The 27,584-nt window shown below is 43.6% G+C and overlaps 2 protein-coding genes across 3 annotated transcripts in view; one reads left to right on the top strand and one right to left on the bottom strand.

Annotated features, from left to right (window-relative positions):
• The first annotated feature begins 1,404 nt into the window (after positions 1-1,404).
• Positions 1,405-26,644, top strand: TESC (tescalcin). Its single transcript, XM_026718649.2, has 8 exons — positions 1,405-1,622; positions 9,988-10,057; positions 15,691-15,771; positions 16,144-16,283; positions 17,713-17,774; positions 17,875-17,982; positions 21,342-21,389; positions 21,960-26,644. Exons 1-8 carry the CDS (start codon positions 1,565-1,567, stop codon positions 22,035-22,037), a joined length of 645 nt encoding a protein of 214 aa, XP_026574434.1. The 5' UTR covers positions 1,405-1,564; the 3' UTR covers positions 22,038-26,644.
• Positions 25,327-27,584, bottom strand: part of FBXW8 (F-box and WD repeat domain containing 8) — a 55,791-nt gene continuing 53,533 nt past the window's right edge. For both annotated transcript variants that reach the window (XM_026718647.2, XM_087913248.1), the window contains one exon: positions 25,327-26,139. In XM_026718647.2, coding sequence (XP_026574432.1) covers positions 25,995-26,139 — 145 coding nt within the window. In that variant the 3' untranslated portion in view covers positions 25,327-25,994. The remainder of the gene's footprint in view (positions 26,140-27,584) is intronic.

Below are 27,584 nucleotides of genomic sequence, written 5' to 3'. Positions count from 1 at the left end.
GATGTGACCTCCTGGCTCCTACAAGGAGGCCACATCCCAATGTTCTTCTGATGTTACCCCATGAAAAAGATATGCTCCCTGAACCACCCAAACCATCCACTCGTGGCTTTCTTGTTACATTATGGCCAATCAGGCTTCTGGGCAGTTGGCAAGGAATATATCACTATCAAAGTCTCGTCTGCTCTTGAGACACACTTTTCTAGCCAAGAGGATGAGTTGCCACTTTGTCACAATTGTGGCTTATCTCCTTTTGCAAACTGGGATGCAAACCTCACCAAAATCTTGTGGAGTGAGGTTCCATGGGCTTGCAGCTTCTTGGAGTAGTGTTTCTGTCATGACTGGCTAGGGCAAGGGTCTTCAAACTTGGCAGTTAAGACTTGTGGACTTCAACTCCCAGAATTCCCTAGCCCAAGGGTCTTCAAACTTGGCAGCTTTAAGACTTGTGGACTTCAACTCCCAGAATTCCTCCTCCAGTGATGTTAACTCAGGAATTCTGGGAATTGAAGTCCACAAGTCTTAAAGCTGCCAAGTTTGAAGACCCTTGGGCTAGGGAATTCTGGGAGTTGAAGCCCACCCATCTTAAAAATGACCAAGGTTGAGAAAACACTGTCTTACAGCAGGAATGTCTAACCTTGGCCCCCTTTAAGACGGGCAGACTTTCAACTCCCAGAATTCCCCAGGCAGACATGCTAGTTGGGGAATCCGGGGAGCTGAAATCCACAAGTCTTAACAAGTTGCCAGAATTGAACCCCTCGCCGTACAGGAGCCTGTTCCGTTTGTCTGATCTCAGCCCGAGATCACACACACACATTACACGACAAAAAGGGCCCAAACTCTTGTTGCATTCAGATTCTCCTTTCCATGCTCCAAAGGCAACCCAAGATAATTCTTTCCCAGGGTGGCTGGGCCAACCCTGGGCAGCCTCCAGCTCCCAATATGAATTAATCATGATTTGTTAGCCAGCAAAAGAGATCGGAGAAGAACATCCAGTCCTCGGTGAGCTAATGGATCAGAGTTCCCACTTCTGGAGGTGGGGTGGGGGTGTTCGAGGCTTTCAGCCAGACCTTCCTCTCCCTCCTTTGCTGACTTTAAAATGTCTCTCCCCCGCCCCTCCCCCAAATAAATACATCTTTTAGTTCCCCTCTTATCAAATTTGCAAGCGATGCAAATGTTTTCTGGTTGCTACGCGCTGCCTCTCCCCCCCAGGGACAGCGGGGGAAAAAAAAGGCGCATTCCCCCAGGATAGCAAGGCTGTTTAGACAAACCAGCCCAGCTCCTGCGCTTTGGTGTCTCTCGGCCACAGGAAGGCGGGCGTTGGGACCCTGGGGAAGCCGCCTTCTTTCCTTCCTCCTCCTCCTCCTCCTCTCTTTCTGGGTATTCTCCTTCGCCTTCATGCTTCCCCCCAGACTTAAAAGTCCACCGCCGCAGCCAAGTGAGCGAGCGCTCCGCTCCATCACTCCGGGGTCCATGCGCCCCTTCCCCGTCTCCCAGGCTCGCCCCGCCGCCTCTCCCTCCGCCCTCCCCCTGCCCTGATCCAGCCGGGACCCCCAACCCTCACCCAGGCATGGGCTCTTCCCACTCGATCTCCGAGGAGACCCGCGAACTCGCCCACAAGACCGGCTGTGAGTACGAGGAAGGGATTCCGCCCCTAGTTTTTCCCTTCGTGCGTTTTGGACTCTTGACGTCCCCCGAGGGGCCGGGGGTGGCATCTCCAGCCCCTTCCCCAGGAGGAAGAGGAGGAGGACGAGGAGGCTGATGCCCTTCTCATCCTGCACCACCCAGCCACCCGTTGCTGGGCGGGAACGGCACCCTCAAGGGCACCCGGGACTGGGTCGGGGGTCGCGGAACGGGCCAGGCGCCTGGAGCAACTTTGCGCCCGCTTTCTCGCCGCCGCGAAGGCTTCCGACAGCGTCCTGCCAGTTTGGGGAAGTTTCTTACCGGGGGTGGGGTGCGGGGGATGCGGGGGAAAACCTTCGTGCTTGGTTAAGCAATTCCTGCCCACGAGCCTTGGAGTCGCGGCCTTTGCAAGCTGCTTCTGCTTTGCGCTTGGGAAACTCCCTCGCTGGGGGTGGGGGGGTGGGGGATCCTCGGGAGTTTGGGAGAAGTGTGCCCTGAGAATGAGAGAGAGAATGAGGGAATGGGAGAGAGAGAGAAAGAATGAGAGAATGAGAGAGAGAGAATGAGAAAGAGAGAGAATGGGAGAGAGAATGAGAGAAAGAGAATGAGAGAGGGAGAGAGAGAGAATGTGTGAGAGAGAGAGAATGGCAGAAAGAAAGAATGAGAGAGAGAGAGAATGAGAGAATGGGAGAGAGAGAAAGAATAAGAGAAAGAGAGAATGAGAGAGAGAGAATGAGAGAGGTAGAGAGAGAGAGAGAATGGGAGAATGGGAGAGAGAATGAGAAAAAGAGAATGAGAGAGGGAGAGAGAGAATGAGAGAGAGAGAGAGAGAGAATGGGAGAAAGAAAGAATGAGAGAGAGAGAGAATGAGAGAATGGGAGAGAGAGAAAGAATAAGAGAAAGAGAAAGAAGGAGAGAAGGAGAGAGAGAGAATGAGAAAGAGAAAGAATGAGAGAGAATGAGAAAGAGAGAGAATGGGAGAATGGGATGGGGAGAGAGGAAATGAGAGAATGAGAGAGAATGGGAGAGAGCATGTAGGAGAGAGAGAGGGGGAGAGAGAGAAAGAGAGAAAAAGAAAGAGAGAGAGAGAGGTGGGAAGGTTTTCGGGGAAACCCTGGAGTTTGCAGGAGATTGTACAGACAGAATGAAAATAAAAGTCCTTGGGGGAAAAGAAGGACAAGCCAAGAAGGAAGGGAAAGATTAAAATGGCGGTGTGCAGCAGCCCACCCTTGGCACGGGGGGAGCCGAGGAAGAGGGGAGACTGAGAAACTTTAAGGAGAAAGTAGAAGGGTGCAATGGGCCCGGGGCTGGCAGGCACCGTGCATGGGAATAGTCTACCTTGCACCATTCTGCAGCAGCACACAAATCATTTTACGGAATGGAAACCAGGCTGGGAGATTAAGTCTGACCTGCCTTCCTGGATTTAAGAAATAAAAAGCTGGAGAGGAGGAGGAGGAGTTGTGCTGTAAGCAAGAGACACACCAGAGATTCTCAACAGCCCAGGTTGAAAAGGCTCAGAAATGTATTTAATTTGGCTGCCTCCTTCATCGCCAGTAAAATGGGGCGGCAAGGTCTTGGCAGACAGACTCGCGCCAAGGAGGGAAAGATTGATGTCCAGTCTAATGGATCGAACGCTTCCCTTTTAAAAAGGCAGCTCTCGTTCCTATTAAATTTGCCACCCTTAGCGCCTTAGGTAAAACTGGCAAGTGGGATGCTTTAGTTTCTGTATTTTTATTTCATTGTTTACTTGTTTGTTTATTTGTCAGGTTTATGTAGCCACTCCTCTCACCATCCAGGGACTTTGCCCTGCGCACAACAAGGCTAAAAAATAGAACGAGTGAAGTTTTTCTCCAGAGTTGGCTCTTAATCTCGAAGCGCTTTTGAAACTCTTCTTCTGGGTTTTTATTTGGGGAGAAATTTTGGAGCGGGTTTATTGTGCCAGGAAGCAGTCAAGAGGGGGTTGTTGTTGTTTTGCTAAAATAGGTTGTGGAGTTTTTTTTGAGTCACCTCTTTGGTTCAATAGACAGTCTGGCTGCCCAGCGGTGTTTCCAAGCTGTAAAAATCCCCTGGAAAAAAGTTTTCTTTGTGAATTAAGTAACACTGAAAGCCGGAGGAATCTATCAAGCGATAAGGCAAAACAAAAGGATATTCGCGCCAGCTCTTTGCCCTGATGTGGTGGGTCGTTTGTGTTTGAATCTTGCAAGCTCTCCAGAGTCCCTTGTGGGTAGGTCAAGAAATAAAAAATTATGTCGCTAAGATGTACCTGAACAAGCGGAACTCACCTGTGCAACTTCTCCCAAGAACAAAAAGTAACAAAATGGATGCTTATCAAAGAGAGATCCAACCTAGAATTTCCTGACAGTTAGAACAATTAACCAGTGGAACAACTTGCCTCCAGAAGTTGTGGATTCTCCCACACTGGAGGTTTTTAAAGAAGAGACTGCACAATCCAGAAATGGTGTATAGAGTCTCTGACTTGAGCAGTTGGACTAGAAAACTCCAAGGGTCCCTTCCAACCCTGTTCTTCTGTGAAGGAGGAAAATATGACCAATTCTTTTTCCTTCACTTTAGTTTTTCCTTTTAAAAAAAAGAGCAGAAACCTCTTATTGAGATGTAACTGGTTTGAGCTGGTAGTTTCTGTTTTCCCCACAACAACCCTGTGAGGTGGGCTGAGAGGGAAGGACTGACCCAAAGTCACCCACCTGGTTTTCACGACTAGGACAGGACTAGAACTCACCATCTCCTGGTGATTGGCCCAGAGTCAGCCAGCTGGCTTTCATGGCTACGGTAGGACTTGAACTCATGACCTCCCACTTTGTAACCCAGCACTTCAACCGCTTGTTCCGGCAGACAGACAAAGCCACTCTTCCCACATCTAGCAAGGCAAGCCATCTTCTAAAGATGGTTACTGCGTTCCAGGCTCTCTTCCTGCTTCTGTTTTCCTGGGCAGAGATGGGATTTTGGATTAGATTACAACAAAACGAGAGAGAATAGTTTCTGGGGAGTAAAGCAATTCTACACCACACTCCAGGCTGCCATAACATCTTCCATCCAAATGTCCAATCCGCCCTCTTTTTCCAAACAGACTGAAATTGTTTTCCTTGGGGCTCTTTGGCTGAGCTCAGGGTGGCTGGTGGGCGCTGGAGTCCACCAGTAGCTGGAGAGTCACGGCCTCCCCTAAACTGGAATAGGACAGGTGTATAAAGATGGAATAATTTATGCCCCTGTTACAAAACTGTTTGGCATCTAAGAGGAGCCAAAAACTTTTACTGCCTGCAATTGGGCAAGGCTGCTAAAAGATTGCATTGCTGAAACGCCGGGCTAATTAAAAGAGGGAATAAAATGGAATGGGCGAAAGTAACTGGGAAAAAACATCCATTATGAAGTGAGAATGATGCCGGTCATTTGGGTTTAGTTTGTCTAACTTTAACCAATGGGTAGAAAGAACAGGATATAAATCTAGTAAATAAACCCCATTTTGTGTTTATGGAACACTTTCTGATTGCTGTACCCAAAGAGGTTTGCAATATGTTTACACTATCTAGAATTACTATGCATCTCTTCCCCCCCCCTTGTGTGTGTGTGTGTGTGTGTGTGTATGTTATGGAAGACAACATTAAAAAGAACCATAACTATAGCAGAAAGACAACTGTGAAAAAATAAAAATCTTTTTTGGGGGGTGTTTTACAAACATCCCAAAAAGCAGGTTCCAAATCAACAGTGAAGACACACACACACACAAACGCGCACACACACACGTGTGTGTATGTGTGTGTGTGTGTGTATGTGTATGTGGCATCAGAGCTGCATTTGCTTTGCTTTTATGGATATTGTGTGTGCTGAAGGTTTTGTTTTTTGTTTGGAAAAGAATACTGTGCTAAGTTTCCAAATAAAAATAAAATACAAAAATTCAGAAATTAAAAAAATCAAGAACAGCAGAGGTGAATGAAAAATAGAGATAGATAGATAGATAGATAGATAGATAGATAGATAGATAGATAGATACTCCAGACTTCCTAAGTACAAATACAAATAGTTAATCAGGTAACGTCTTACTCTAAATTAAACATTACACAAAACATGAAACGTGGGCTTAGTTTTATGGTTATTCACATGCTTTTATGTTACTCAGGGATATCGGCAAGATATGCTCTAGAATAAAAATAGTCAAATTAAACGTTACATGACATGACTATTCTTGAGCATATCTTAGCAATACCTCTGAGCAACATAAAAAGCATATGAATAGCCATAAAATGAAGGCTTTTTTTTCCCAAAAAGCATTTTTTTTACAATTATCTCTAGTGTCAGCAGTTAAAACTGAAGTGCAAATAAGTCCCCAGTGCAAATACATTATAAATAAAAGCTGCTTGAAATAAAATTGGTCTTCGGTGAATAAGGGCCATTTGTACATGTCAAAGAGAAAATTTTAAGGAAAAATATCCCTCTCTCACTTCTCCAGTAAACAAACTGGATGTTCAGGCAAGTTTATGCAGATAATTTACCCTGCAATTACTCTAGAGCTGAGCTGTCATTCGACGGATAACAGGAACTTCATAAAGATTCTTGGCACTTTTGTGTAAACAAAAAAGACATGTCAATATTTATGATGAAGCCTGCGGTTTTAGATAATTTGTATTTTCAAACAGTTATCATCAGCCAGTGCCAATTTTAGTGCAACGTATCTTTATTCCAGACCAGAGGAAAATGCAATAATAATAATGATGATTTAAGGGTTTAGGAAATGCAAATACCTTTGGTCTGGAATTACAAATAATTTGCTGCTCATTTATTAATCCTGCCTTTTTCTCACGACACCTATTTATTTATGCTATTGATTTTACAAACAGCCTGGCCTGGATAAAACAGAATGATAACCATATGTCATTTTTAAAATATCATTTGAAACATGAGCCTTTCTTAGAAGCAGATTATAAATTGATAACATTGTTGTTAATAAAGAATATAAACCTACCCTAAAACCGCAAAAGACAGAAAGGCCATTTGATGAATATTCTCTAAATATTCAGATTTAAAGTTCCCCAGAGCTACTAAACTTTTAGAATTGACTTTGTACCAACTATTCTCTTGAGCCATGACTTGCCTTTATAGATTAGCGATGAGAATATGGGATGATTAAAAAAAAAACATAGCTCTTAATAGGACAAGTTATAGTGAAAGACTGAAAAAGTATCACTAGGGTGAATATTCACCTATTAATAGTAGAGAGGGCAATGCAGCAGACTTAAAACCAGAATGGAAGATTCACAAACCCAGGCTACAGCTTTGGACAGAGAAATATTCGTTTCATAAGTGAATGTATTTTGCAGGAAAGGTACCCTGTTTGTAATTGCAGCTGGCGGCTTATTCTCAAATTCCAAGTTGGCTGCTAATGGAAGAATATTCTTTCAAATGTGGGATCCCTCCCTGCATCCTAATTGCAACCTCCCCCCACCCCAACCGTCCTCAGGAGAGGAGGAAGGAAGCGCCTTTCCCTCTCTTGATTGCCAGAAGAAAGCTCTCTCTTTGCAAACACAAAACCTTCGCATTTTCCTGCAAATTTTTGCTTCTGTTCAGATGTAGGAAAGGGAATCGGTAGGGATATGATTCTAGCATAGTGCTTCCTAAAGTTGATCCTTCATTAGCTAAAAATACTTGTAGAACGTGGGATAATAATATCACAAGGGATCTCGGAGGTCTTCTAGTCCAACCCGCTGCTCTTCTTCTTCTTCTTCTTCTTCTTCTTCTTCTTCTTCTTCTTCTTCTTCTTCTTCTTCTTCTTCTTCTTCTTCTTCTTCTTCTTCCTCCTCCTCCTCCTCCTCTTCCTCCTCCTCCTTCTCTTCTTCTCCTTCTCCTCATTTCTTCATTATAATTGTTATACATATATAAATTTTACTTCACCATTTACAATCCTCTTGTTCGATACATCGTTTACTAAATTATTCTAATCATCATAGCTACTTATGTTCCAACCTTGCCTTCTTCTATGCAACCACTGATAGAATTTATTCCATGTTTCATAGTACTCAGATTCCCTCATATTTTTTAATTCCAGGGCTAACCTGTTGGATTTTGCACAGGCCATAATTTTCCTTATTCTCTCTGTTTCTGGCGGTATGCTTTGCTTCTTCCAGTATTGTGCATATATTATTCTAGCCACCGTTTCTTCTTGAAAGCCTCCAGTGATGTTTTCCACTGGATATAAACAAGAGAACAAAATCCCACTGGGGTCTCCAGGTTCATATAATTTCAATAAAGACAAATATTCATACTCAAGGTTTGAAATGAGGGGTCCTTGATGCTCTTTGGCCTTGGTTGGTTGTGCACTGATGATGTTGCCTAGTTGGGTAATGAAACGTCTGCAAGAAAACAACTAAGCTCAGAGAGCACCAAGGACCCTACAATCGTTGTTCCTCCTCCTCTTCCTCCTTTCCTTTTCCTCCTCCCCCTCCTCCTCCTTTCCCCCTCCTCCTCTTTCCTGGAGACCCCACTCCCTTCTGGGACTGATGATGTTACCTAGTTGGGTCCTGAAACATCTGCAAGAAAACAAGCAAGCTCAGAGAACACTAAATACCCCGCAGTCTTCCTCCTCTTCCTCCTCCTCCTCTCTTTCTCCTTTCTCTGCAAACCCCACTCCCTTCTAGCACTGATGGTGTTACCTAGTTGGTGAATGAAACGTCTGCTCCGCAAAGCCCCAAGAACCCCTCATGTCTACCCCGAGTTGCAAATATCCTCTTCTATTGGTAACAGAAGAGTTATATTTTTTTGCAAGGAGAGGAATTGCAATCAGGTTTTTGGCACAGCACAGCTTTTCCGGGAGAAAGGCCTTTCTCTCTAGATTGATGCCCTCTGACCACAGAAAGGCATTCCTGGAGTTTTGTTGTGCACAACATTTCTTCCACCTAGGTGGTGTTTTTTCCTCCCCAACTTCCCCAGGAATTTCCTGGTGACCTTTCTTCCAATTATAACTAGTCCTTCATTGCTTCGCTGTCACCAGCCATTTTCAAAAAAACCCTCCGTCTCTCCGTGGGGTGCCTCCCCCGTCACAGCTGGGATTGTGAAAGAGAATAAAGTCACGTCTGAATGGTAGATTAGGTGACTTTGATGTAGATTGGCGGGACCTTCCCTCCTTCAGTCATTAGCTACCCTGTTTCCCTGAAAATACAACCTACCCCAAAAGTAAGTCCTAGCTTGATTTTTACACATGTGCCCAATATAAGCCCTACCCCCCCCTAAAAAAAATAAGCCCCAATTTAGACCCCAACCACTCCAGAGTGCATGGGTAAAAATTAAGCTAGGGTGGAGATGGCGGGGTTGGAGCTGCCCTAACTACTTCCCTTTGGACAGTTGTAGCCAGTCCTTGCACACCCCGACACCTGCCTTGCCGGCCCATTTCTTCTGCAGCCAGCAAGGCCGGCAAGGCTTTCCTGAAGGCCTCTGGAGCTGATAACAAAACTCTGGATCGATCCTGAAGGCTACAGAGGCCTTTATAAAAGCCTTGCTGGCCACAGAAGAAGTTCCTGAAGGCCTCTGACAGTGAAAAGGAGGCCGGGGACGATGCACAAGAGTGAGGTTGGTCAGTGGATGACTTCCCCCGAAAATAAGACCTGGTGCCTTTTTTGGTAGCCAAAAAAAATAAAAATAAGACAGGGTCTTATTTTTGGGAAAACCTGGGTATAAAGAAATATCTTCGCCTGACTGCCTTTTATATCACAGTGCCTCTGGGTTTTCTCTATTATCTAACATTTTCTAATCATCAAAACCACAAGTCATAAGTGCCAAAAAAAAAAAAAGTCTATCAGGAGTTTCCAGCCAGCTATAAATGTAGATATTGTCTATTCAAAGAAATCAGTTTAGCCATCTATACAAGCACCGTCAACTTTACTAAACATTCTTCCCTTGTAGGAAAACTCAAACTTTCCCCACTTTTGAGCAGGCATAAATACATCACAACCTTCCCTGGGGTGGGTGGGAGAAAGAGTTTGAAAACCATTTCATGGATTTTTTTTTAATTTTCTCTCTTCCATTTGAATTTTATGTATTTGCCTTGAGTGCTCAGCGAACAGAGGAGATATAGGAATGCGCATTTCAGTCTTAAAGTGTATACAGTACTGCAATAATATGGAAATTGTGCCAAGAACATTTAAAAGGCTAGTATTTATAAAAGCAAATTCTTGGAAAAGCCAGAAATAGAGAAACCGTTTTAAAGAAATCCAAGAACATGGACTAGGTATTTACAAACAAATTTCACTGGCTGAACATTCTCCCTTCAGCTGCATGTTTGTCGAGGAGAATTTTGAAAAATTCTTGATGTGTTTTTCCCAAACTGCTTTTAAAAACCCCCCAATCTTGTTTGTCTTCTCTCGGTAGTCACTACGGATCAAATTGAGAATCTGCACAGGCGATTTAAGCAGCTGAGCGGAGACCAGCCAACCATCCGGTAAATCCCTCTGCCTACTTTTAAACCATGGTTAGCATCCTCCTCCTCCTCTTCTAACCCTACACAGGATACAGAATAACAGAGTTGGAAGGGACCTCGGAGATCTTCTAGTCAAACCCCCTGCCAAGCAGGACACCCTACTATACCAGTGGCAAGTAGTTCCACTGGTTAATTGTCGTCACTGTTAAGTTTCTCCTTAATTCCACATGAAATGCAAGTCAGCTCCCAAGCGTCCGAATTTGGATCATGTCGCCGTAGGGATGTGGCAACGGCAGAGGTGGCGTTCAGCCAATTCAGACCGGTTCTGCAGAACCGGTTGCAGAAATTTTGAGTCGTTCGGAGAACCGGCCAATGCCACCTCTGACTGGCCCCGCCCCTGGCTATTCCCCGCCTCCCATTGAGTCCCAGCTGATTGGCTGGGTTCTTCTTTGTTGTCCTGCGCAGGAGAACGGAGCTGGAAAGCAGGTTAGTGGGGTAGGGAGGGAATGGGGGTTTTGCAGTATCCTTCCCCTGCCACGCCCACCCTGCCACGCCCACAGAACCGGTAGCAAAAAAAATTTTGAATCCCACCACTGGGCAATGGTCGTAAATGTGAAAAATGATCCTGTCCCTTTGTTTTAGGGTGATAGTGACTTCGAACAGCAAATGGTTGTAAACTGAGGAGTATCGTTATTCACAACTCTCTTATAGAAGCTCTAGCCCAGGAGTCCCCAAACTTGGCTACTTTTAAGACTGGTGGACTTCAACTCCCAGAATTGCCCAGCCAGCATGACTAGCTGAAGAATGCTGGGAGTTGAAGTCCGCAAGTCTTTAAAAGGGGCCAAATTTGGACACACACACCCCCTGCTCTACTCAAACTAGAACAATTAACCAGTGGAACTCTTTGCCTCCATAAGTTGCGGGTACTCCATCACCGGAGGCTTTCGAGAAGAGATTGGACAGCTGTTTGTCCAGAATAGTATAAGGGGTTGGACTAGAAGACCTTCAAGATCCCTTCTATCTCTCGTTATTCCATGTTCTGTGTTCCAGGGCGTTATTCTGAGGGATCTGGGATGAGCTGCAGATGTGGAAAAAAATGTATTGTTTCAGGGTAACCGAGCTGTAAAAATCCAAGGGTGAGATAATCGTTAAATGGTAAATGCCTGATCTAATCAGTTGCAATATCTAGTGAAGTGAACAGAATATTGAATTAAGAAGCACGCTGAGCTTCCGCTGATTCAGGCTTTGAATGGCATCTTTCTCTCATCTCGGTCACTCTACTGTCTCTGAGACCGCACACCAAGAACATCCGGCTTCCTTGGGAGAAATACACCCACGATGTTAGAAAAAGGAGTTTTTCCCCGTAGAAGGATGCTGAGTCCAATGTACCAAATGGATGAGAATAAATTACAAAATGTCAATATACAGAGGTTCGGTTCCCTTTGCAAAATAGCAATCGAAAAGAGAAAAAAATGTTATAAAATATGTTGAAAGAGTACACAGACAGAGAGAAAGAGAGAGAGAGAGAGAGAGAAAAAGAGAGAGAGAGAAAGAGAGAGACAGAGACACAGAGAGAGAGAGAAAGAGAAAGAGAGAGAGAAAGAGAAAAAGAAAAAGAGAGAGAGAGAAAGAATGAAAGAGAGAGAAAGAGAGAGAAAGAGAGGAAAAAAGAGAGACGGAGGACTCATTGAATGAGAAGGGCGATATAGACACTGTAGTTGGATGGATGAATAGCGATGATAGATAGATGTAGATGGATAAATTAGATAATGATAGATATAGGTGATTGATGGATAGATGGAGATGATAGATAGATGGAGGGATAGTCCTTGACTTACACCTTGGGTGCTTGGCTATTTATGACAATTGCAGCATCCCATTTGTGTGACTTTCCTAGCCAGCTTCCCCACAAGCAAAATCAATGGGGTAGCCAGATTTGCTTAACAACACTGTGCTTCACTTAATGACCAAGGTGGTTTCTAACTGCAGCAAAAGAAGGCTGTAAAATCTCCCTCCTTCCCCCTCTCTCTCTCTCCCTCCCTCTCCTGGAAGACATATCTGCACAATTTAAACTTAATATCCATGCATACCCCCTGTGTATGTGTGTGTACGTGGGTGTGTGTATATGTATGTATACTTGCATAATACATTTAAAATGTGCAGCTGTATCTTGCAAGCATTCTCCTTTGCACTTGGGTTCAAAAGAGAACAATTGCAGGAATTGGATAGGTCGAGAATAACGAACGTGATGTGATAGCAAGAATAACGAATGTGATGTGATAGCAAGTCTTCCAATATTTGAGGGGCTGCTCCAAAGAATAGGGGGGAGGTCAACCTATTTTCCAAAGCACCAGGAGAAGAAGCAACGGATGGAAACTCATCCAGGATAGAAGCAACCCTGGAAGCAAGGAAACATTTCCCAACCGAACAATGAATGGCTCGCCTCGTGAAGTTGTGGATGCTGGAGGTTTTCAAGAAGACACTGGGCAGCCGTGTGTTTGAAAGGGTCTAGGGTTTCCTGCCTGAGCAAGAGGGCTGGACTAGAAGACCTCCAAGGTCCCTTCCAACTCTGTTATTCTGCCTCCAGCTGCTCCCAGAAAATGGAGCAGTCAGGGAAAACACGGCTCCCTCCCAGCTTTGACAGTCCTGCCTTCTCTCTCCTGGGGTTCCTTCCTTCCTCTGCCTGCTTCATTAGGGCAGCTTCTGCTGTGCGAAACCCCAGGGCTGACCTTTCTGCAGGACGTGCAAAACGCAGGCTCGCACCACGTGCCCTGGGGGCTGGTAGTGGTGGTGTGAGGAACAGAGGGACCTCTGGCAGGGAAATATTTATTTTATTTATTTATGACTCTTGAGGAAGGTATCTTTTCTTTTATGTACACTGAGAGCATTTGCACCAAGACAATTTCCTTGTGTGCCCAATCACACTTGGCCAATAAAGAATTCTGTTCTATTCTATTCCTATTCTATTCCTCTATTCTATTCTATTCTATTCTATTCTATTCTATTCTATTCTATTCTACTCTTATTGTACCCTATGTATTATAAATTGTTGTACCTTAAAATTTTTGACAAATGTAGCTTTTCCTTTATATACACTGAGAACATTTGCACCAAGACAATTTCCTTATGTGCCCAATCACACTTGGCCAATAAAGAATTCTACTCTACTCTACTCTACTCTACTCTACTCCACTCCACTCCACTCCACTCCACTCCACTCCACTCCACTCTACTCTACTCTACTCTACTCTACTCTACTCTACTCTTGTTGTTGTACCTTAAAATTCTTGACAAATGTAGCTTTTCCTTTATATACACCGAGAGCATTTGCACCAAGACAATTTCCTTATGTGCCCAATCACACTTGGCCAATAAAGAATTCTACTCTACTCTACTCTACTCTACTCTACTCTACTCTACTCTACTCTACTCTACTCTACTCTTGTTGTTGTACCTTAAAATTCTTGACAAATGTAGCTTTTCCTTTATATACACTGAGAGCATATGCACCAAGATAAATTCCTTGTGTGTCCAATCACACTTGGCCAATCAAGAATTCTATTTAATTGGTCAAGCATGTATGAGAAAACAAGTATGAACATAACATATAAACATATAAGTGTAAACTGGTATAAGTATATACATAATAAATGAGTATGAATAAATGGGAAAAGTAGGACAGGGACGGTAGGCACGCTGGTGCATTTATGCACACCCCCTTACAGACCTCTTAGGAATGGGGTAAGGTCTACAGTAGATAGTCTAAGGTTAACGTTTTGTGGGGGGGTTGAGGATGTAACAACAGAGTCAGATAGGGAGTTCCAGGCATTGACCACCCTGTTGCTCAAGTCGTATTTTCTGCAATCGAGTTTGGAGTGGTTTACATTGAGTTTGTACCTATTATTTGCCCGTGTGTTACTGCGGTTGAAGCTGAAGAAGTAATTGATAGGTAGGACGTTGTAGCAGACAATTTTGTGTACTAAGCTTAGATCAGACCGTAGGCAGCGTAGTTCTAGGTTGTCCAGGTCCAAAATTTCAAGCTTGGTAGCTACAGATTAAACTTGCCGGGATGGGAGGAGACAGAGAGACAGCAAAATGTCATTTTTTTCCCCCAGAATTTTCAGGCCTCAAGGAAGAACCATAAACTCTTTTTCTTTCTTTTTTTTTTTTTTGCCAAGGAGGAATAAACTAAAACTGGAAAAAAAACAAAAACAAAGAAAGAATCCCATTTTGTGGATATTGGCAAAGTGTTCTGTTAGCGGTGAAGCTAAGCGTAAGATTTCACCCCATGCCTGGCAACACAAACACACAAACACACTCCCAATCATCTGACGCTTTGTCCCTCGGAGGTCAAAACAAACCAGAAATAATTTGGGGCGGGGTGCAGAACTGACCCCTTCCCAATAACTTAAGAGTAGGGTAGGGCTGAGAATTCGTGGCCACCACAAGAAATCAATCTCCACTACAAAGTTAGAAACAAAATTGTTGCCTAGAATTAGGATATAGTGGCTGGTTGAGCCAAAACACTTAATTCTAAATCCGGATTAAAAGACACATGCTCCCCTGACATGATGTGGCCAGCACGGCATTGGATGAAGCTTAAAGTGGACCAGATAGCAAAAGCAGCTGGAATTATGGGTGGGTTTACTAGGCTGAATTGTAAAATGCCTGATACGATTTAATCCTAGTTTAACTGAATTGTAGGTTTGTAGTACCGTATTTCTCAGTTTCAGGTACTTTAACACGTATGGACTTCAACTCCCAGAATTCATGGCTGGCTAGGGGATTCTGGGAGTTGATGGCTTCAGCCATAATAAGGCTGCTGGGAATTGTAGTTTAGCAACATCTGGACAGGTTTTCTGCCTCTGCTACTATTTTGTTCTTTGTATTTATTATCTATTGACCTTCCATCCTATAATCAATCAATCAATCCTATCCATCCATCCATATCTAACTATCTCTCCCTGTCTCCATCCATACATTATATATATATAATCTCCCTGTCTCCATCTATGTCTGTCTGTCTGTCTGTCTGTCTGTCTATCTGTCTGTCTATCTATCTATCTATCTATCTATCTATCTATCTATCTATCTATCTATCATATATATATATATATATATAATCTATCTATCTACCTATCCACCCACCCAAACCCTCCATCCATATCTCTCTCTCTCTCTTCCTGTTTCCATCCATCCATATCTTTCTTTCTTTCTTTCTTTCTTTCTTTCTTTCTTTCTTTCTTTCTTTCTTTCTTTCTTTCTTTCTTTCTTTCTTTCTTTCTTTCTTTCTTTCTTTCTTTCTTTCTTTCTTTCTTTCTTTCTTCTTACCTACCTACCTACCTATTTTTTAAATTGCTGAATCCTGGGTACTTAAAAGCAGGAAGTTTATTTTTTTTATCAAATTAATACGTCACCCAACTTGTGGTTTGAGGCGGTATTGGGAGGAAGCTAGAATCTTCATTTCACTCTTTTTTTTTGCAATAATTTTTATTAAATATTTTTCAACAGTTTATAACACATGTACATTCTTTACAACGCTACAGCATCGCAAATACTCATATATACATAATAATTACATTGTTAGTCTTTACTTTTATTTTTCCAGCCATTTTTTTTTTCCTTAACCAACTTTCTTCCTCTCTGTTTTCCAGCAAGGAGAACTTTGATCGTGTTCCTGACTTGGAATTCAACCCAATTCGGTCAAAAATTGTCCAAGCCTTTTTTGACAAGAGGTAAGCGGGATGGGGAACTCACTCTTCACCCATTTATAGGGGTTTTATTTTATTTTTCAAATCAGAAAAATGGACCACTAAACATAGCCAGGATAGCCAGCATAGTCGAGATTCATAGAATCAAACGGCCGTGTTATTCCCTTAACAACGGCAGCGATTCACTTAACAACCGATGTAAAATGGGGGGGTCGCAAACTCACTTAACAAGGGTCTCACTTAGCAGCGTAAATGTTGGCCTCCAGGGTGGCCGTAAGTCGAGGATTCCCGTTAGAATAAGCCCTCTGCAGCTCACGTTTTACGAGCTCGCTTGGGGTCAGGAGTAAGTGATGCGCAGCCAGCAAAGCTGGCCCTGAATCTCTTCTCCGCTTGCAGGAATCTGCAGGCAGCCTCGGACGGTTTTGTGGACGAAATCAACTTCGAGGATTTTCTGACCATCATGTCCAACTTCCGCCCCATCGAGCTGAACATGGATGAGGAGCAGCAGGAGCGCTTCAGGAGGCAGAAGTTGAAATGTAAATAGGGGGCCCACTTTTCGAACCCGGCATAAGTGGGTCTGCAATCGTGGTTAATGTGAACCCAACCCAGATGTGGCTTTAGCGCATCCTTTTGAACCTAGCTTGTTTATGCCGTCATCTTCTAATTAAAAATATATATATATATTTTTCAGTCCCTTAGTAAGAGACCATCTTTTCTTAGGGTTCCCAAGCGATTTGAGTGATTTTTGGTAATGCCAAAATATCTCGAAATCGATCCATGATTTTTAAAATGGCAATCAATCAATCGAACGTTGAAAAACAGATAAAACGAAATATTAGGTCTGCCACAACAATCTCATCTTTGGTAATTGATGTCCAAGTTGACACGCGTTCATTTTCAAGCATCCGCCAGAGAAGTTGCTCTTGGTAGTCCTTCGATCCTGCCAAAAATTGGTCCAATCCAGTCAGCTAAAAGGGACATTTCCGTCATTTTCCCCCTCCAAAAAAAGTTAGCACTGACACACACACAACCCACTGCATTTGGGAGAAAGCTGTGTTAGTCCCCAGTATCCAAAAAGCTGGAGGGGTTAATTAGCAGACTAACGGGTTTTTATTAAAAGGCATTAGCTTTTCTGAACTGCAGATTTAAATGCACGTTTTTTTTCCCCCCCTTAAAATGTGTTAATCTGAAAAGGCGCTAACAGATGTTTGCTGCTGAATCTGGAATCTCAGTTGCGGCCAACGCCAGCTGATCATGAATATTTCTGCCTAAAATCTCGCACTCCCTTACCTACCCACCCCCACCCTTCAGAGTTGTAGAGATTGTAGAATTGTGTTATCAATCTTGCAATGGAGAAAACGTGTTATGGAGAAGACATGTAGGATCCCTTGGCAATCGGGTGCATCCTGGTCGTAACCTTGGGGGACGATAACATTTCTACCAGAATGTTTCTGGAGATCCTCAGTCATCCAAGTCGTAGTTGTCCCAAAAGTGCTTTTTTTTATTATTTTCAAGAAGCAACTGGACTTTCTGGTTTTTCTTTGAAGTCGTTTCTCTTCTCATCCAAGAAGCTTCTTCAGCTCTGACTGGATTGGTGGGGAATGGAAGGATTTATACTCCTTGCAGACAGCTGGTCATTTGCATCCTTTTTAGAGAGCCGTTGAGGCCACTTGGAGGTTTATCCATGTCCTCAGTTGTCCCAAAGGTGCTTTTTTCAAGAGGCAACTGGACTTTCTCATTTTTCTTTGAAGACGTTTTGCTTCTCATCCAAGAAGCTTCTTCAGCTTCGATTCTACCACCAAGATGTATTGGGTAGAACTTGGATTCTACCAAGATCGACCAAAACTTGCATTATGGGTCTCAACCCAGGTTGGGTTTTAACTGTTGCGCCTCAACGGATTCAGCAGTTATGATGGATGTTTATCTTGCGATCCAGGCTTATTTTTTTCTCCTTGTCTCTTCCAGTCCTCTTCCACATGTATGATGGAGACAGTGATGGCAAGATCACCTTACAGGAATACAGGAATGTAAAGTATCAGTTTGGCCTTCCACTCAGCCTTTTGCTCTTTCGCTGACCTGTTGCTGCTCCTCCTCCTCCAACCAGTTTTACTTGTTTCTCCTGGCCAGGTGGTACAACAGATGCTCTCAGGAAACCCCCACCTGGATAAGGAATCCGCGAGATCCATAGCAGACGGAGCCATGATGGAGGCTGCTAGCATCTGCGTGGGACAAATGGTAGGTTGAGCAATGGTCCTCCAGAAGAGAAGGGGCTGCAGTTTGGCCATCAAACATGGAGAGTTCTTTCCCCAAAGAGATGCTCTGCCTTTGGTCAAGTCATTCATTCATCCAATATATTGACTTATTTCTCCCATTTATTTATCCAGCTTGACCCCGGGGCAGCCAACACAGAATTAACATAATAGCCAAGATAAAGCAAAGCAGAAGTTTGAATCCAAGATAGGTCACCCAAAATAAGAACATCTATCTAGCCTGCCCAAATGCCTTGGGGAAAAATTAGAATTTTTTTTTTTGACTTTTGAGAGATTAACAGGGATGGGACCAATGGAATGTTGGTTCTGGTTAGGGCACTGCTTTTTTTAAATACTAATTTGGCTGTTGTTTAAAGTTGCCTTCAAATTCCTCCGCCCTTGGATGTAGGTCAGGTCAAAAGAAAACCAACACCAGAAAAATGCTGGAAGTCTAGTTTATGGAGATAAGCTCTTACAGCATCGTGAAAGCCTAATATTTTCCCTTCCTTCCTTTTATGCCAAGGGTAGCAAAGTTAAATGTCATTCTCACGCTGTCTTGTTTTCTTGCGCTGACCTCATGTTTTGCTAATGATCTCTGACTATCTTCTCCAAGGTCAAACTTATGTTTGTCTGTGCCGTTTCTCTTTCAAATGGTTGGTATTTTAAATGGATTGTGTTGCCCTCCATGGATGGAGGTGTTCTAGGATGCCACACCTTCACAGAAAGGGCTTGCACAACTACACAAAGGATGTTGTTTGCAAGCCATGGATTCCTTGCTCGTAAGGACCGGGTCCTTGGGTTGACTCTGATGATGCGTTGAGGACTTTCTCAGATGTGTGTCCTTCCACTCTGGCTTTCAATGCCACCATCAGAAGGGTTGGGTAGCTGTGCCCAGGCCTGTCACAACACAGGCCAATTTTACAAGCAACTCCATGGAGCATGTCAGATTCGCCAAGTAATATTGGCAAACCGGGGGATGAGAAATGATGAAGAGCTTGGTCTGGTCTGGATGGAGGGAACTTACTAAGGTCTTTGGTGCCTTCTAGGGTGATTCATCTTGATCCTCACGTCAACTTTTAGTGTTTGCTCATCTTTATCAAGGGCATGCTAGAAGAAAACTAGTCATCATGCTGAAAATAGATTTCCAGATGTTGTTGGACCACAGTCCCCAGCATCCCTTACTCTGGCCTGAGGCTGCTGGGAGTTGTAGTTTAGCAACATCCGGACAGGTTTTCTGCCTCTGCTACTATTTTGTTCTTTGTATTCATTCTCTATCGACCTTCCTATAATCTGTCTGTCTGTCTGTCTGTCTGTCTATCTATCTATCTATCTATCTATCTATCTATCTATCCATCCATCCATCCATCATGCACAGCTACCTACCTACCTAGCCATCCATCCATCCATATCTATGTATCCATCCATCCATCCATCCACTTCTAAGTATCTATCTATCCATCCACATCTATCTATCTATCTATCTATCTTTCAATCATCTATCCATCCATCCATCCATATCTATCTCTATCATCTCTCTGCATCTGTATCCATCCATCCATCATGCACATCTACCTACCTACCTACCCATCTATCCATCCATCCATCCATCTACATCTATCAATCGATCTATCCTTTATCTACCTCTTCTGTCTTTCATCTGTCTGCATCTCTCTTTTGTCTATATCTCCACATTTTATCTCTCTTTATCTCATCTATATTTCATCTGTTTATCCATTTTCCTATCCATCTCTCTATGCCTCTTCTTTTTCCTCTTTCTCACTCTCCCTGCAAAATCTTTTTTTTTTTTTTGCTTGTAGCCCATGGAATGGAGTGGGGTATTACCCGTATCATAAATTGAAAATATGCTTTTTGTAACGTAACTGCTGCTAAAAGTGAAATGAATGTGGTACAGTCACCATATACCAACTCTATTAAAAATACCAGTTGTGTGGTCTCTCACTGGCTGAACGATTTAAGAGACATAGTTGTTATTGTGTGTTTTCAATTTTCCTTCTCCCTCCTTCCTTGTCTCTCTTTCCTTGTGTCCTGTCATCTTGATATAAATGTACAGGCCGAATGGTATAAAAAACTTTTTTGCAGGAATGTTAGCAGCTTCGTTAATATAAGATAACAATGTGATCCTTCATGCAACCCATGTAAAAATAGACAGGTGTTGATAGGATGAGCACAACTGCCCTTGTGACTTTTTTCCAAGCTCCCTGGAGGTTTGTGTAAAACACACACACACACACGCACACAGTGTTCTTGTATCCCTTTTTTATTTAAATAAATAGCAAAAAAAGAAAGCACCCAGTTCTAAGGGAAAGAAGCTAAAAAGAGAAATGAAAACATGCAGGATATATATATTTACAGAATGTCTCCATCAATAAACGGAAGTGATGATTCATTACAGACTTTCATAGCTAATCTATATTAATCAACTGTGCAAACCACAGAAGCCTTGAGACCATATGTTTGTCTTTCCAGTGCTGAACAATACAGTAAGTCGCTCAGCTATAAATGTATTTCAGTTGTGCAGATGTCAACTCCCACTTGCGAGAAAAACATTTCCAAAGGATCTAAACATCTGAAAATATTAAATCTTAAAAAGTCAAGTCATTGTACGTGGATTCCTTCAGCCCTAAATGGAACAATATATTTAAATAAAGCATTATTTTCGTTGCAATTTTTAATTTTGTTCACAAAGTCACTTCTTGAGATAGGAGCCACACAATTTAAATTAATAAATAATAAATAAATAAAAAGATAAAGCCCAGAAAAAGATGCCTATACATTACTGGAAGGATTTAGAAGAAAAAGAAAAGAAAAAAAAAAGATTTCAAAATTATTATAAGAAGGGCATTCTATTTCTATACCCCTCCCCTTTTCCTCCAAACGTTCAACTGATTGTTAAATATTTTTATACTTTGGACATTTCTGTTTGCATCATTTTAATTATTATACACGGTTTCTTTTTCATCATAAACCACATTTTAGCTTGCCTTACTGTGTGATGTGTTGCACATAATGAAACCACTTGTGTGAATTTGGTTAGACTTCTGCTGTACATATACAGTATTTAGTCAGAATTTCCATTGCTGTATATTCTTTCATTTTTAGTGTTCAAATCCTACAGTTTTCCTACCCCAATGTTGCGCCAATGTGATTCTTATATCTTATATCCCTTAGGGTCAGACCTAATGAAGATATCCCTTGTTTGAATTCAGATTTCATCTTTGGAATTTCCTGAATGTTAAGAGGGTGTATTTCCTTTTCGACTTCTTCTGATTATTTCCTTTTTATTCTTCTTTCCTGAAATGAATCTCTTTTCCTTCCTAATCTTAGGAGCCGGACCAAGTCTACGAAGGGATCACATTTGATGATTTCCTGAAGGTGACTCAATCTTTTTTTTTTTTTTTGCATTTTTATCGGCTTAGATAGAAAGAGGAGGCTGGCCTCCTGCCCTTAGGGACGTATCTCTACTCAGCTCTACCAAGCAAACCCCTTGCAATTTGTTTTCAAAAAATACTCATTTCCAAATTCACAGAAATAATCTCCAGTCATGGTTTTTTGTTTTGTTTTTCCCAACACAAAGTCTCCCAAATAATCAGCGTAGGGGAAGAGGTGGTGGATTAGGGTTGGAAGTCCTCCGTTAGCCATCTTGCAAAAACTGCTATACGGGTTGAGTTTCTCTCCCTACGAACTTTACAAGGGGTGGGTAGGATTAAGTAAATGGATGAAAGGAAAGCGGAGAAGATCCTTAAGGGAGATGGACAACAGGTTCACAACCGAAGACTTTGGGTGCCTCAAACAGGACCAAGCGGAGATAGGGAAGTCCATGCATAACCTTTGGATTGCAACCTTTGCTCCTTTTTTGAAGCACAATTTAAAACGATTGCAGGATCGGAGATTGTCTCCTCCTCTACTAACTCTGGGTTCTTCCCCTGCTTCTTTCAATGCCAGATATGGGAAGGCATCGACATAGAGACCAAGATGCACGTTCGCTTCCTCACGCTGGAACCCATGGCGCTCTGCTACTGACGGCGGCGGAGTAGCTGCAACCAGGTGGTGGGAGGCTTTGGAGGTGGGTGGGAGGGCCACGTGCCTGATGGAGCAGCTGCCACGGATCCATGACGGCCAGACCCATCTGGACCAGCCACGTGGATTGCCACCTTGAAGACCAACCACCTGGCCTCCAGAAAAAGGACCTCGGTTCTGATGCAATTGTTGTAGTGCTGGCTATATGTGTGCAGCTGTGTTTTACTTCTAGCTTCCTGGGCTGAGATCAGCCCCCACAAACACTAACAGGACCCCTTATTCCAAGTCAGAAGGGGGGTGCTAGCTCTGCCCACGGTAAGTCAGCTTTGGGGGCAAATATATTACAGGTAGTCCTTGACTGAACGACCACAAGGGAGTCCAACTGTTCGTCAGTGAGGCATTTGGTTACAAGCGAGGTTGGCCCAAGTTAGAGCTCTTTCTTAAGTGAATCACTGCAGGTGTTGAGTTAGTAACGTGGTTCTTAATTGAACCTGGCTTCCCCATTGACTTTGCTTCTCGGGTCAGAAAACACGACCACATAATTCCAGGACAATTGCAACCGTCATAATATGCGTATATATCTCATAGAATAACAAGAGTTGGAAGGGACCTTGGAGGTCATCTAGTCCAACCCCCTGCTCGAGCACGAGAATCTATTCCAAATATTAGCCTCTACCTAGGATTGAATTCACAGCCTCCTCATTGTGAGGCGAGAGCTCCACCGTGTGTGTGTGTGTGTGTGTATACCTTGAGCCTTGTAGTGTAGAGCAGGGCTCTCCAACTATGGTCACTTTAAGCCTGGGGGGGGGGGCTTTAACTCTGGGAATTCTGGGAGTTGAAGCCCCCCAGGCTTAAAGTGGCCAAGGTTGGAATCCTTGGAGGATTCTCAGTCCTCCGGGTCACAGTTGTCCCAAATATGCTCCCCCCGCCCCAAAGGGGCAACTGGACTTTCTGGTTTTTCTTTGAAGACGTTTCACTTCTCCTCCAAGATGCTTCTTTAGTTCATCACTTCAGGTGAAGAAGCTGCTTGGATGAAAAGCGAAACCTCTTCAACAAAGGAAAAAAAGCACCTTTTGGGACAGCAGCCCAGCCAAGTTGGAAAGACGAAGGTTGCTCTTCTCAAGACAGCAACGTCCACATTCTGGACAGAAAGGGGCCCCCGAAGAGGTCATCTGTGTTAAAACTGACAGCTCTTTCAACAGAAAGGGTTACGATGCCACCCGTCTCCAGCACAGCCCTTTGCACCACAATTTAGGTGACCCCAAGAATACAGATAAACCCCCCAAGTGGCTTCGATGACACTCAAGAGAGCTAACGGCCGATCTTTGGAGCGCCAATGACCAGATGAGTGCGAAGAATATAAATCCTTCCATCCCCCACCATTCAATCAGAACTGAAGAAGCTTCTTGGATGAGAAGCGAGACAGCGAACAAACAAAAAAAAAACCCACCCCAAAACATAAGCACCTACCCCACGCACACACATTCCATTATAGTCAACTCACAGTGTCTGGGACATTGCCATAGGTTAAGACATACCTCTATTACTGTGTGTGTCTGTGTACATTATCACAAGATACATACAGCCACCTAGGCAAAGGTGTATCGGGGCCTTCTTCCTAATAGATCTCAGCCTATATTACTCTATGTGCCTGTATTAAGACACACAGAGTAATATAGGCTCACATCTATTAGGAAATCCCCAATAGATCTTAGCTTAGGTGACTGTATGTATCTGTGTTAATGTACACAGACACATACAGTAATAAGAGGTATATTCCCTAATATATGGCAATATGTTTATACATCTACATATTACCATATATTAAGGTGTGTATATCACACACTAAAGTTACAAGTTCTGGGCTGCAAAGGAAGAAGAAAGCCACTAGAGGGCAGCTAAACTTTATTTTTTTGGGCCCTCTAGTGGCCTACCATGTTTTTACAGCCCAGAGCTGGTAACCCTTAGAGCAGTCTTTTTCAAACTTGCCGATTAAGACGCGCGGCTTTCAACTCCCGGAATTACTCTACGGTAAAGAGTTTTTGAGAAGGAAGTTCCTAGAAAAGGAAGAGTCTTCATGGGGGCATCAGTCACCTCCAGCACACCAAAAGCATCTTCCTATTCTGGAAAAGGTTCCTTTGGGGAAACTGTTGGAATTAGCTCAACATGGAAACATGGACAGCTGACCAGGGAAGGCCCCTGTGCCCATTATATATGCCAGCCGCTCTTTCCCAGATGGCACAAGGACTGGAAACTCTCAGGTGCCGAGGTCCTGCCCATCCCTTTTCCAGTTATCTCTGGCCACCCGGTCCCATCATCTTCAGCGCATGCTGCAGAGGCCGAGGACAGGAGTACCTATAGTGCCCTCCCTGCTGGTTTGGCAGCTGCTCTCGCCAGGGGTGGGATTCTACCAGTTCGCACCTATTTGCTAGAATCTGTTGTTAACATTCTAAGCAGTTCGGAGAACCAGTTGTTAGAAGAAATTACTGGCCTAATCCTGTAAGGAAGGCAGGAAGGAAACATTCTGGGGTTGCTTACAGAAACTGCCTCTCCATTAACCCTTATTACATTCTTGGCAGGACTAGACTTCCTGTCTCAGGAACTTCTCTGGAGTTTTTTTCCCCTCCTTTGCTGGTACTTTGCTTGTGTGGAGGGACCACTCAAAGTTACAATGGCACTGAAAAAAGTGACTTATGGCCATTTTTCACACTTACGACTGTTGCAGCATCCCCAGTCATGAGAGGCCAGGCGAGGAGAGGCGTGCCTTGATGTGAGTGATATTGAGTTGGCCACGCCCAGCCAATAACACGTCCACCCAGCCACATGATCACCAAGCCACGCCCACCAAGCTATGCCCACAGAACCGGTTGTTAAAAAAAATTTGAATCCCATCCCTGGCCCTCACCCACCCAGCGGAGAGACCTCCAAAGACTGACACCCTGTTATTTGACCCAGCCGGCAGGAGTTGGCATGGAGAGACCAGATCAGGCAAAAGAGAACCCTGCGTGCCACACCAAGTTAGAGGTGTACTACAACTTCCAGCACCCTTAGGCAACACGGTTAAGAGGAAGAGGGCCCTGCCTCGCCAGCCCAGGTGTGACCAGGCAACGCGCTAGTGGAGCTGGAGGAGGGAGGATGCTTACACACACAGGTGCTCGATTTACCTGTGGTGAAACCTGTGGCAGGACATCCTCTGGATCTTCTCCCAATTTGGAGGTTTCCAAAGCAAGCACCACTGACAATTAAGACAGCCATTTTTCAAGCACACCTACCCCTCGTCCTGAGACCGTCGTTTAATAAAGAGATTTTATTTACAAAAACAACAACTCCCGAAGTCCCTTCTTCTCCAGATGTTGCAGGTAGCGTTGGTGCCTGCTCCAGAAAAGCAGTGCTGAAACAGGTGCAAGGAATGCACACACCCCTGCCCCCAGTGTGGTCTCTGTACGTGTGGAGAACAGCCTTTATTATTACCACCTCCTGGTTCTTGCGCTATAGCCCTTATTATTACCACCTGATTCTTGGGCTACTGTCCATTGTTACTATCTCCTGATTTGGGGGCTACAGCCTTTATGATTACTTCCTGGTTCTTGCCTATCTATCGTGGTTCCTGTGGGCCACCATCTCTTCGTTCCTACAGTGATGTTATTAGAGCTTTGGGGAGACTCCATGTGTCCCCCTTCTGATGCTGCCTGCATGGCAGCCCGAGTCCCCTCCCAAGACCTCCATCCTTGGGGGGTTCCCCTTCTCCAGAGTCCTGCTCAGTTGGTCTTTGCCCAAAGGTGCTTTTCCAAGAGGCCACTGGGCTTTTCTTTCCCTTGAAGACGTTTCGCTTCTCATCCAAAAAGCGGCTCAGTCGAGAAAACAGCAACAGCAACAACCAGGAAGCGCAGCTGCCTCTTGGAAAAAGCACCTTTGGGACAACCTATGATTTTTGGCCTTCCCTTCTTCTTCCCGCACTGCCTAGATGTTGTCGTAGGGGACCACAAGGCCAATATTGTAGTTGTAGCCCGTCATTTCGTTGTACGAGGAACGGCAGATAGGGAGGACGCTCTCTGCCACCAGTTGGTCCACGGAGAACTCGTAGGAGTAGATGATACCTCGATGCCTACGAGAAGCAATGAGAGAGAAGGGACAAGAAAATAAGCAGAATGCTTTTCAACCCACCTGGATCCTAACCGTTCAAAGCCCACACATCTTAAAGTGGCCAAGGTCGAGAAACACCAGTCTAAAAGTAGAATAAAAGTAGAATCTCCCCTCTTTGGAAGAGCCTGAGAGCTCCCGCTGCCTTAAGGAAGTTCAAAACATCCTCAAAGATCCATCTCGTCCTGGAAACCCTTTTTTTGAACTATTACCATCTGGCACACGGTATAGGATAATAATAAAAACAATGACAAATAGGCTGAGAAACAGCTTCTATCCCAGGGCAGTAAGTCTATTGCATTCTGCTGTATAGTGCAATATTAATGCAATATCAGGGGTTTTCCGTTCAATTGTCTAGAATGTGATGTGTGTTTGTGTTTTATTTTCATAGCCACGATGTACACTGAAGATGGTATTTGATTTTGTTGTACGAGGTGCCATGACAATAAAGTAGACTGATAACCAAGGACCACCAAGAGTGCTTCTTCAAGCCCATGGGCCAACTTTGAATTGATGTGTCTTGCATTTTAATACCTCCTCGGCCCTAGAGAGGAACCAGAAACCATGTGCTTCAACCTTGGCAACATTAAAAAATAAAATATAATATTTACAACATTATAGTAAATGATATGACAATGTAATGATATGCTATAATTGATTTCAATGGAACAAAATGATATTATGAATTAGGTTTTGTAAAGTTGAGATTTTCTCGAAAAGGATGGCATGAATTTATAAACAAAGTCTAATAAGAAGTTATAATATGTATAGTTAATTTATATAATACAAATATTTAGTAATGCATCTTGAAGGGAAAGACTGTTGATATTGTGCACAAAAGATATCTACCAACCGACACATTGTACAATGGGAAGATGGTTTTATTTGATGTTTTATGTTTGTATTTGTCAATGTTTGTTGTCAAAATAAAATAAAAAGCTTTGGGGAAAAAAAAACCCCGTGGCAACATTAAGATGTGGGCACTTCAGTTTCATGCTGGCTGGGGGATTCTGGGAGTTGAAGTCCGCACACCTTAAAAGTGGCCAAGATTGAAGCGCGTTGTTTCTGGATACTCTCTAGGGCCAAGGAGATATGAAAAAGCAAGCACACCAATTCAGAGCTGGCCGATGGGCTTGAAGGAGCACGCTTGGTGATCCTCGGTTATTCTGTTTTTAGGGTGGTGTTTCTTGATCTTGGCCGCTTTAAGATGTCTGGACTTCTATCCCCGGAATTCCCTGGCTTGGGGAATTCTGGGGATTGATGAAGTTCACTCATCTTAAAGTAGCCAAGGCTGAGAAAAACCACTCTAGATATGTCAACTCTCTGGTATCCAGCTTCTTGGGAGTCTGCTCAGAATATGGGGAAACGGGTAGGAAGGGAGAAGGTGATGAGAGAGAGAGAAGAGAGGAG

Source organism: Pseudonaja textilis, chromosome 15, assembly GCF_049901715.1.
Source record: "Pseudonaja textilis isolate UNSWEBS1 chromosome 15, rPseTex1.2, whole genome shotgun sequence".
Lineage (NCBI taxonomy): Eukaryota > Metazoa > Chordata > Lepidosauria > Squamata > Elapidae > Pseudonaja > Pseudonaja textilis.
This window is presented reverse-complemented; position numbering and strand designations above follow the sequence as displayed.

Bases quoted from the DNA above. Each gene is read 5' to 3' on its own strand.
- TESC (XM_026718649.2), top strand. From the start codon at position 1,565: ATGGGCTCTTCCCACTCGATCTCCGAGGAGACCCGCGAACTCGCCCAC. The intron at 15,772-16,143 runs GTAAGCGGGATG...CTCCGCTTGCAG, and splicing joins CAAGCCTTTTTTGACAAGAG to GAATCTGCAGGCAGCCTCGG. The intron at 16,284-17,712 runs GTAAATAGGGGG...TGTCTCTTCCAG, and splicing joins CAGGAGGCAGAAGTTGAAAT to TCCTCTTCCACATGTATGAT.